The following is an 11,985-nucleotide window of genomic DNA, read 5'->3' on the forward strand; positions in this document are numbered from 1 at the left end:
GGATTTGTTGATCATAAAACATACACCACCACCTCTACTTTTACCTGAGAGGTCTTTCGCTCTGTCCGCTCGGTGCACGGAGAACCCTGCGGGTTCAATGGCTGAGTCTGGAATCTCCGCAGACATCCAAGTTTCTGTTAGGCAGATAATGCAGCAGTCCCTTGTATCTCGTTGGAAAGAGATCCGCGCTTTCAGCTCGCAGAGCTTGTTATCCAGAAACTGAACATTTGCCAGTAGAATAGTGGGTAGCGGGGGTCGATTTGCGCGGCGTCTTACTCTGATGAGAACGCCGGCTCTGTTTCCCCTTTTCCTCCTGCGTTTCCTCGGCCGTGCTGCCCAGACAAAGGGCTCCGCTTGCGTGTTTGTAAACAGCGGGTCGGCATTGAGGAATGTGAAGTCCGGTTTACGGTGTGAGATTGCTGAACCAATGTCCAAAAGTGTTTGTCTGTCGTAGACAATAAGGCAGACAACATCCAAGACAAAAAACATAAGAATTGTGAACAAAACAAACAAAACATTACTATGTTGTGTCGGAGCTCGCAATGCAGCAGCCATACTCGGTGCCATCTTGAGTCCAAAAAGCATTTACTGCATTGCCTTCAAATAGTTTAACTTGGGTCAAACTTTTTGGGTAGCCTTCCACAAACTTCTCACAATAAGTTGATGGAATTTTGGCCCATTCCTTTTTGTTTCATCAGACCAGAGGACATTTCTCCAAAAAGAAAGATCTTTGTCTCCATGTGCACTTGCAAAATGTAGTCTGGCTTTTTTATGGTGGCTTTGGAGCAGTGGCTTCTTCCTTGCTGAGCAGCCTTTCAGGTTATGTCGATATAGGACTCGTTTTACTGTGGATATAGATACTTGTCTACCTGTTTCCTCCAGCACAAGGTCCTTTGCTGTTGTTCTGGGATTGATTTGCACTTTTCGCACCAAACTATATTCATCTCTAGGAGACAGAATGCGTCCCCTTCCAGAGTGGTATGATGGCTGCATGGTCCCATAGTGTTTATACTTGCATACTATTGTTTGTACAGATGAATGTGGTACCTCCAGGCATTTGGAAATTGCTCTCAAGTATGAACCAGACTTGTGGAGGTCCACACATTTCTTTTTTGTTTTTTTGAGGTCTTGGCTGATTTCTTTTGATTTTCACATGATGTCAAGCAAAGAGGCACTGAGTTTGAAGGTCTTAAAATACATCCACAAGTACACCTCCAATTGACTCCAATTAGACAATTAGCCTATCAGAAGCTAATTGGCTAATTGCCTAAAGGCTTGGCATAATTTTCTGGAATTTTCCAAGCTGCTTAAAGGCACAGTTAACTTAGTGTATCTAAACTTCTGACCCATTGGAATTGTGATATAGTCAATTAAAAGTGAAACAATCTGTCTGTAAACAATTGTTGGAAAAATTACTTGTGTCATGCACAAAGTAGATGTACTAAACGACTGCCAAAACTATAGTTTGCTAATATGAAATCTGTGGAGTGGTTAAAAATTAGTTTTAATGATTTCAACCTAAGTGTATGTAAACTTCTGACTTCAATTGTATAATGTTGGCCAAGAGCATCAGAGGAAACCCATGTTAAATCTAGCTATTACAGTGATCTGAGCAGTGAAACCTCAGAATGCTGTGATGCATGCATAAAGTTTCCAAAAAATGTCATATCAGGAAAAAAAACTGGCCATTACAAAAAGCAGCTACTACTACTTTCTGTACTATTTCTGTTAGTCCTATTCATCTTCAAAGAGAAGCTATGCCAGAGGCATTAGTCCTGATTTTGTGTCCCTGGGTGTAATGTATTTTATTATGCTGATGAATATCCTGACCTTACACTCTATCAATGTATCTTGACATGTACAATTCTCAATTTATTGTGTAGTGTACTAAATGTGTAAACTGTTCATTGGAATATCCAGTCATTAAAGGTGCTGAAAGCGATGTAGAGACAACCCCTCTTTCCAAAACCCCACCCTACAAAGACACACCCACACACAGCTTCTCAGTGTCACAGGTGAGAAAAATAAAGTTAACGTGCTATTTGATGTCAGCAAACCTAAACAGTTAGGGGCTTCCACATGACTCCCATCAGCGCTGCCCAATACATTGCAGTCTGTGGAGTGAAGCGTCAGCTTCAACATTTACCCCGGCACCGCATTGTGCTGACCTTTTGAAGGGCAGTTTGCTTATACGCAAAGTATGTCTTTACAATTTAATGTCCAACTTAAAAACCTAGTGATTTTCACACACATATTTAGAGTACAAAGCAGCAAGAACTGTTTTAAAACTGGCTAACTTTATGAAAAGATATTGAATGTTTCATCATTTCTTCTATTTATTTTTTATAAATATTTACCTTATTGTTTTCGAGCATCCAAAGACATCAGTTCTAATTTGAATTCACCAAAAACATCTTAAGACCTCAATGTAAATGAGTCCTCTTATTACTTTCTGCATTCTCTCCTTCAAATACCTGTTTTCAGTGTTTACTGTGCAGACCTACTTCTTTTTTGCCTGACAAACTCATAAATTCGCTCTTCCGTGATGCTATCTACAACACTTGTTATGTGGAGTTAAGTGTTGCTTGACCCTGGTGTTGAGAGGTGTGTTGATGCCCCTATGCAAGTTATGAGGAAGCCCCTATACATTGACCTTGTATACTCTCTTAAATTTAAAGGTTCTAATTAGAACCAAAAAGGATTCTTCAGCCTGATGCCATAAGAGACACTTTTTCAGTTCCACAGGACCGTTTTTGATCAGAGTTCTCTAAAAAACCCTTAAACAATTGGTGCTTTTTAAGAATGGTTCTTAAGAGTGATGCCATAGGAGAGCCCTTTTCAGTTCCACAAAGAACCATTTTATCAAAAGTTTTCAAAAAACAAAACAAAACAAAAAAACACTGAAACTACTGGTGCTTTAAAGAACCATTGGATGGTTCCAATGAAAAATGAAAATTCTCTCATTATGCACTTACCCTGATGCCATCCCAGATGTGTAGGGCTGTCTTTCTTCAGCAGAACATAAATGAAGATTTTTAGAAGAAGATAGAGCTCTGTCAGGTCCTTATAATGGAAGTGCACGGGTGCCAGCACTTTGACGGTCCAAAAGTCACATTTAGGCAGCATAAATGTAATCCATGGGACCCCAGTCGATTAATGAATGTCTTCTGAAGTGAATCAATAGGTTTATGTAAGAAACAAGTTGATAATTAAAACGTTTTTAACTTTAAATCGGTGCTTCCTTCCAGACCTCTGACACTGTTAGAAATGGCCGAATTCTCGCGTGATGTTCATTCTTCTGTTGTAAATAAGCGCCGCTTCCGAATTCTTGTGTGAACTCGCCGATGCGCTTCGCGTTAGCTGCTGGTAGCTTTTTAAAAGTTAATAACATATCGATTTGCTTCAGAAGACATTCATTGATCAAATGGAGTCGTGTGGATTACTTTTATGCTGCCTAAATATGACTTTTGGACCATCAAACAGCCAGCAGCATCATGGCACCCATTTGCTTTCATTGTATGGACAAACAGAGCTGAAATGTGCTTATAAAAATATTAATTTAGCTTCTGCTGAAGAAGGAAAGATGAACACATCTGGGATGACTTAAAGGTGAGTAAATCATGAGAGAATTATCATTTTTGGGTGAATTAATCCTTTAAGAGTGTAGGTACTACAGTATGTACTGCATATTTCATTGCACCTATTTCAGTGATATCTGACAGATATTTTATTAAAAAAAAAAATTTAAAAAAATGTTTACAACACCTTTAATTTTCCTGCAGGTAGTTTAGCAGTTTTTACTTTTTCTTGTCCCTGTTCAATATGCCTCTGTTATTGAACTGCATGTTTGCTTTCAAACAGCCTGAACCACCCAAGAAGCAGTCTAATTGGCGACGAAAACATGAAGATTTCATTGCCACTATTCGTGCTGCCAAAGGCTTAAATCAAGTTATGAAAGATGGCGGACCCCTTCCTCCACCCCCTCCTCCGTCCTATGATCCAGGTAAAGAAACACACACATACCAGGTATCACACGATAAGAATCTAATGAAATAGGAAATCACTGGAATGTCTTGTGCAAACATTCAAAGATTTATGTATGACTATTTCAGATTATATCCAGTGCCCGTATTGCCAGCGGCGCTTCGGTGAGAATGCAGCAGATCGTCATATTAAGTTCTGTAAGGAACAAGCATCCCGAATCTCCAACAAGGGCAAGTTTCCTGGAAATGATAAAGCCAAGACCCCAGCCAGGACTCTGGTAAGACTTTACTTCACTTAGAATCAGCCAGGGGTGTGTCTCTTCAAGTATTACATTTGGTTGTTAGATAATCTCATTTAAATGATTGCTCACCTTATTATTTATTTTTTTACTAAAAATCATTTGCACAAAGCTTTACATTTATATTAACTACACTTTTAAAGTTGACATTCCCACTTTCCTGCTATTCATGAATAAAATATTTTTATATATACACTCACTTTATTAGGAACACTATGATTGCAATAAAGTGCCCGACATGGTCTTCTGCTGTTGTAGCCCATCCACCTCAAGGTTCGAGGTGTTGTGCATTCTGAGATGCTACAGAGTGGTTATCTGAGTTACTGTAGCCTTTCTGTCAGCTCAAACCAGTCTGGCCATTCTCCGTTGACCTCTCTCATCAACAAGGTGTTTCCGTCCGCGGAACTGCCGCTCACATTAAGTTTTTTGCTTTTGGCATCATTCTAGTAAATTCTAGAGACTGTTGTGCGTGAAAATTCCAGGAGATCAGCAGTTACAGAAATACTCAAACCAGCCCGTCAGGCACCAACAATCATGCCAAGGTCGAAATCATTTTTCACCATTCTGAATGTTGATGTGAACATTAAATGAAGCTCCTGATCCATATCTACATGATTTTATGCATTGCACTGCTGCCACATGATTGGCTGATTAGATAATCACATGAATAAGTAGATGTACAGGTGTTCATAATAAAGTGCTCAGTGAGTGTATATGTATAATTATTTTTTTAAATAAAAGTATAAAAATTACTGTACATTTAAAATAAATGGCTATACTAAATCAATTTTAAATTATTTACAGTAATTGATTTAATTGGCAGCAAACTGGATGGCAGATTAAATTAATCCAATTTAAACAATCACTTTCCATGCCAAATGAATGTGTTATTCGTATTTTTAAAGTGTTTAATGATATTTTGATGATGTTTAACATCATATTTTAATTTGTGCTCTTTCTCCTTTGATCCCATGAGAGTGAATCCAGGCTCTGTTAGTGACATCTAATATAAAGATGAATGAAGCTGGATTCTGCACAGATGTACAGCCAAATCTTATTTCATTAGAGCAAGTGTTTGACTTGTACTTTCCAAAATGGGAGTAAGCACTTGCTTATGAAAGAAATATGTGTAACACTGGTAAAAGTGCACCACTGTTTGAAGAGTAAACCTTCTCTGAACTCTTTTCAATTTTGACCAGCTGACACTTGACAAAAAACAGAACTGTTTAAGTGGATGGCACTGAAGAGTGTGTGTGTGGTAATCAGGGTTCCCACAGTCATGGAAAACCTGGAAATACTGGGGAAATTTTAAATTGTTGTTTCTCAATATCAGCTAGGTGTTGCTCCTTGTGTGGAGTAAAACTTGCTTGCAAGCCATAGTGATTCATGATTTCTGATTTGAAGGTCATAGAATTGCATTGGTCAATACACTGTAAAAAATGGAATTACATTTTATGTAGCATATAAGGTTTTTTTTCTTTTTTTGGGTCACCGATACTACAAAATTTGAATTACTTAATCTACTTAATGTACATAAATACACATTAGACCAACAATGTTCCCCCAAATGTCCAAATGTTGTTAACTGATTTTTGTGTGGTGATGTTTAGAGCTCATGTTTTTATGTAATGAAGTTTGTTGATTGCCACTGTTATTGAGGTTTGTGAGTTAAGGGTTGATGTCTATGAGTGTGTGTATCAAACTGTTGACAAGTCAGTCCTTTCTTCTGAGCCAAAGGTTACAGTTAACTTCATATAAAAGTCATATAAAACGATATATATAAGAATACATTTTCTTGTATTGCTAATTGATAATTTGCTGAGCAAGATATCTGTAGTTGCCTCGACAAAACTTTATTAGCTGAACAAAGTATTTAGTGAATAAATTCAAACTGACTTAAAAGGAATAGTTCACCCAAAAATGAAAATTCTCTAATCATTTACTCACTCATGCCATCCCAGATGTTTATGACATTATTTATTCTTCAGAACACAAATGAAGATTTTATAAGAATATGTCACAATGTCCTCACGATGCAAGTGAATGGGTGCCCAATTTTTTTATGCTCCAAAAAGCACATAAAGGCAACATAAAAGTAATCTATAAAACTCCAGTTGTTTAATCCATATCTTCAGAAGGGATATGATAGGTGTGGGTGAGAAACGGATCAATATATAAGTACATTTTTGTTAGAAATTCTTCTTCCTGCCCAGTAAGGTGCATATGCATGAAAAATGTGAATCACCAAAAACACAAGAAGAAGAATGTGAAAGTTAAAGTGGAGATTGACAGAGCAGGGAGGAGAATTTATAGAATTCTGTAGACATGGATTTAACCACTGGGGTAATATGGTTTACTTTTATGCTGACTTATGTGATTTTTGGAGATTCACAATTTTGGCACCAATTCACTTGCATTGTATAGTTAAAGAGATATTCTTCTGAAGAAAGAAAGTCATACACATCTGAGATGTCATGAGGATAAATTATTTTCATTTTTGGGTGAACTATTTCTTTAACAAAGAAATGCTACTGAGAACAATTGTTAAGACAGTTGTTGAGAGAACTCAATAATTGTAACGCATCAAGTTGCCTTATTTTATTTTTTTAATTTGCTCAGTTCCTTTACAGTGAAGGTGAGTCCTGAGTAATTTAAATGTTGGTATGCTGAATGCATATAAATGAAATCCACTTCCTCACTACAGTTAGACCAGCAACTTTTTACAGTGCAGTAAATGGATTGGTTTAAACAATGCATATCCATATGTCTTCAGTACAAACCTCCTCAACCAATAAAGGCAAACTCTCCTGCAGTATCCACTGTGTCCTCATCTCGTCTACCTCAGCGCTTAGCCTATGGGCAGGGTGCTGGCACAGGTATGGAATAATGCTATTTTTAAACTGTAGTATCTTACACATATCAACCTTAATGGAGCAGAGAGCAGTTTAGAGATTCCCTGCAACAAGTCACCTTTTTCCTTATTTTTGACCTGACGAGGACCCTATTTGGGATAAAATGTTGTCAATAAACTGGAATGTTTAGCAGTGTGCCAGCATCTCTACTAAATTGTATGAACTTTAACTTGTAGCTGTGTACCTGCATCCTTCTAGATGTGCGTATACTACCTCTAAACTTATTCAGAGTAGTGCCATATTTCATTTTTTTTAAAGGAACGAAAACAAGGCTGTGAGGAATAGACAGTGTTTTCAATGCAAGTGAGATACGGATCAACATTTAAGTCAATTTTTGCTAGAAATTCTTCTCCCTGCCCAGTAAGGAGCATATGCATGAAAAATGTGAATCACCAAAAACACAAGAAGAAGAATGTGAAAGATGTGTTGATCATTCAGCTGACGAAACATTGAAAAAACATCTTTCCAAAAACTTTTCAGAAGACAAAATACTCCAGAAAATACAAATTGTGAAAATTAGATGTGATCTAGGACCTTAACTTTGTGCGACCCCCGCGTCCACATGCATGGACGTAGTATTTTGGCTTTGCTATACGCAACACATAATTGAAATTAATTTAAGCCGACTGAATACTGTTCACAAGACTCTAGACTGTAATTTAAGGGTTAAAATTCTGCCGCACCGAGTCACGTTACACAACAGCATGATGTCGATTTCCATGAAGTGCTTCTACGGGCGCAGAGCCAACAAAAGTACGTATGGTAAGAAACCTCTAAGTTTTTTCATTGAAACCTGTTTAGCTGTAAAGAGTATTGTCTCTAGTTTAATTTGACACGGCGGCTTAAATGTATTCATTTTTAGTTCGTCAGCGCACCGATAAACATGATGGCCACATATGTGGATTTTGGGACATCATTCCCTCAAAAGTTGAAAAAACATGTTAGTTATTTTAAATACCTTTCAACATTAACACATCTGTTGGTCATTTCACTCATTTTAATAAAAATTGTATTTTGTTATTACTGTACAATACGATTCTATTCATTAACATTTGTAAATGCATTCCTATATTTACTGTGCGATTTCACATTGAGAATCAATGGGTTCATCCAAAAGCTGAAAAATGTTTTCAGATGCTTTATATGGAGTGGGGATGAAAATAAGTTGCATTTCGAACTGTTCTGAAACCAGTGCATACAGACAGCACACTGGAGGTTAAGTCTTTCATTAAATAGGGAGCAAGGGAGCATCCTATATCTCTCGATGCAGCTAAGTGCATTCACTCCTAAAATCTGACCAAATATTCAGTTTCAGGCTGCAGATGATATTTGGTCCACTCAACATGGGATGATGGTAATCAGTACATAGATTCAAGTGCTGGCCATTACTTTGAATCAGAATGAATTATGCTCATTTCTGATGTAATGTCTGTAAGGTTTCAAAAACATGAATAACCAACATAATAAACAATTTAATATAGTTTGGTATTATTTAAAATTTCACAACTTAGTCCCACTGTCCACATATGTGGACATCCATTTTCAGGAAAACAGTTTGCTCTAGAATTATTTATTTATTTTTGCTTGTGCTACTTGTTACAAATCAAAAGGGAAATGGAAGATGCAAACAGCAGTCATGCTCGGGTCTCAGGGCAGCTTTATACAGTGCATGTCATTGTAAGATAGACTGTAAGTCTCACAGCCTTGTTTTCATTCCTGTCAAAAATCAAATATGGCACTATTCTGAATCATCACATCTTAGTTATCGTTAAAATTAAAAATACTCCAACAAACATTTTCATCAGTAATTTCATTGACGAGATTAACAGTGGTCACAGGATGAATCATATTCTAAGAGAAAGTATTTTGGTCGTAACTCTATTTACTTGACAAGCATCCATAAGAATATATATTAAGTCATGTTCCTAGAAACAATAAGTGCCCTTCACATTCATATTGAAATACTGAGTGTGACAAGAATAGCAATTAAAACTGTCCTTAAAAATCTCTTTTCCTCGTACATCTTCAGGGATTCCTAGCAGTAAAACCTCATCCACTGGCTCAGTGAGAAGCGTGTCGTCCGGATATTCTCCTTTACGGAACACCTCCTCTGGCCTGACCAGCCCTCCTTCTGAGTTAGGCACCAATTAACTGACTAACCCTGATTTTGACATTTTTCCCAGCTTAAAGGCCTAATTTACATCATTATTATGGTTGTGTTTGCAGAGTGAACATGAAACCCAAAGTCTTGGTTTCTCAAAGCTCCATGAAAAGTCCCTCCTCAAGAATAGGGATGAATAAGAAGAAGGTCCAAAATGCAGACAACTATAATTCAAGGTATGACCTTGCAAAAAACTTTATTATTTCTTGTACTGCATTGCTTCACTGTATTACACTCTGTTTACATCTGAGTCCTTGTGACTTGTGGGACTGAATGTCAATGAAATGGACAAAGAGGTGTGTCAGCTCCTTTATGACCCTAAATGAAAAGCTTCAGTTTTTGTTTTGTTTTTTTGTTTTTTTTGCAGAGAAGCGCCTTTTTAAGCATGTTTTTACTACTAGGCCTTGAATACAGTTGTTTTAAATAGTCCACTTTGGGTCATTGACATCTTGATTAAATTCCTCTTTTGTTAGGAATGATGTGAAAAACGAGAATGAAATCAATTACCCCACAACAGGCACCAAGTTCTGCCATGAGTGTGGGACCAAGTACCCAGTGGACTGGGCCAAGTTCTGCTGTGAGTGTGGGGTAAAAAGGATGTGCATTTAAAATTGACAGAAAGACTGACTGTATGCTTAATGCTGAGAATTTGCAAAGTGCAATATGATTGGTTACTGTTATAAAAGGAGTATTATTTTATTATTTATTATTTTTGAAATTTATTATTTTTTGTATGTTATTTAGGAATGATAAAAATAATTTGATGGTAAATTGACTTCAATCGATCTTAAGGGGGGCCTTTAAAGGGGGGTCAGATCATAACGTGACTATTCGAATGGTTTAACGGCAATATCTTAATGTAATATTTCTATGTGAGGGACTGAAGAATTTAAGTGCTATCATTTAATGAAAAATAAATTAATTTTTTTCTAGGTTGAAAAGGTTTCTAGGGTTCTAGAATAAATAGGATAAAAAAAACAATTATTACACTGAGCAATCTGCTATTTCATTTCATTTTTTATATGTTCTTGATTGTTTATTTGTTTTGTGTGTTTTTAACAGTATAAAATTTTTTTATAAAGACATTGCCATGTACATATAGTAGACATATACAATCCATCACAATATATTTTCAGTCTGTCCAACATATTCACACATAAACCTTACATAAACAACATTCAAAACTTGAAGGCAACTGAATTGTAATTTCATATACTTCTGAACCATCATACTACAACATTGCAAAACGTAGCTTTACGACAATATTCTGTTGCTACAGAGCCTTTAAGCTTTATCACTGCTGTCAAGAGTAAGAAAGTTATGCATTAAGGCTGTGTCTCGTTTGGAAGGCTGCATGCTAGGTAGGACGCGTCCTTTGAAGGCTGCAGTATACCGAGTGTCCTCCTTTAAACAAGCCTCGTTTAAACGAGACGGCCTTCGTAGGACAAACGGAAACAGAACGTAACATGGTTACTATGACAGCACACCACTCTTTAACAAGCGCGAGCACTTTGAGTGAGAAGGGAAAAATTGCCCTTTAGAAGGGAATGTATGAGGTAAATTTTAGGAGAGTTATAAAGATGTAAAGAGAAAATAGATTTTACATGTGTACTTTTAGTCTAATACTTTATTTTAATTATATATTAATATAATTATACATATTATATACTCTGCACCCATCTACTGAGGTGCTTCAACTTGGGAATTAACATTCCTTGCATTTGAACATCATATTTACGGGCAAATTGGCGTCATTTTTTTTAGACATTTCTGTTGAAGCAAAGAATTGTGGGTTGTGAGTGCTCACGAAGGATACACCTCATGCATCCTCCGAACTGCTGTGAAAGAAGGTCGCATTCAAAGTGCCTTACTTGCTTTTCTGAAACGAGACAGCCTTGATGACGTCTGCGGCCGACAAATGCAACCTCTGGAGGACGCATCCTTCCAAATGAGACACAGCCTTAGAGTAGGGCTGCAACAACTAATCGATAAAATCGATAATTATCGATAATGGAAATCATCGACAACAAATATCATTATCGATTAGTTGGATGTTTGCAAGTGAAAAATGTGTTGCATGATGAAACTCATTTGAAAAACAACAGAGAAAAGTTGAAGCGGAAAAAAATATGACCCAAGTTGTCCATCAAACGAGAGCACTTTATAAACACTTCAAAGAAGATCATAATAAGCATAGAGGTTAATGTGGAGCAGTTGCTGCATCAGGTGCGTTAACAGAGTAGGCCTACTTGTGCTGTTTGATCCGCGAAAGTTGTTTCTCTCAAGCGCATCACTTACACGATACTGCTATTTTCTATTTTTCATAATGTAAACATGTTATGAATTCAAAATCAGCCATGTATTTCACAAAAATCTTTGTTCCTAATCCTACCACAAGCGAGTCTCCGTTAAACTCTATTGAGCAAGCAAGCACACGCATCCGCGTCAATCAAACCGATCGCAATGGAGAAAGGGAGCGCAATCATTTTGATTAAACTGTCCATCATCATACCACAATTTCAGTTTCAATGTAATCAATTGTGCAGCTTTCAAGGATATCAGACTGAAGTGTGATTTTTTTTTTTTTTTTCTCCTGCTCATGTAAGTGCATGTAATACAGGATTAGTCTT

General features: G+C 36.9%; 1 protein-coding gene across 1 annotated transcript in view; it reads left to right on the forward strand.

Annotated features, from left to right (window-relative positions):
* The window catches only part of LOC127432098 (zinc finger C2HC domain-containing protein 1A-like), a 31,161-nt gene extending 19,443 nt beyond the window's left edge, over window positions 1-11,718 (forward strand). The window contains exons 5-10 of the mRNA XM_051682901.1: window positions 3,862-4,003; window positions 4,113-4,261; window positions 7,056-7,158; window positions 9,224-9,329; window positions 9,421-9,531; window positions 9,829-11,718. Of these exons, the coding sequence (XP_051538861.1) occupies window positions 3,862-4,003; window positions 4,113-4,261; window positions 7,056-7,158; window positions 9,224-9,329; window positions 9,421-9,531; window positions 9,829-9,964 (747 nt within the window). The 3' untranslated portion in view covers window positions 9,965-11,718. The remainder of the gene's footprint in view (window positions 1-3,861; window positions 4,004-4,112; window positions 4,262-7,055; window positions 7,159-9,223; window positions 9,330-9,420; window positions 9,532-9,828) is intronic.
* Window positions 11,719-11,985: the final 267 nt, after the last annotated feature.

Source organism: Myxocyprinus asiaticus, chromosome 41, assembly GCF_019703515.2.
Source record: "Myxocyprinus asiaticus isolate MX2 ecotype Aquarium Trade chromosome 41, UBuf_Myxa_2, whole genome shotgun sequence".
Classification (NCBI taxonomy): domain Eukaryota; kingdom Metazoa; phylum Chordata; class Actinopteri; order Cypriniformes; family Catostomidae; genus Myxocyprinus; species Myxocyprinus asiaticus.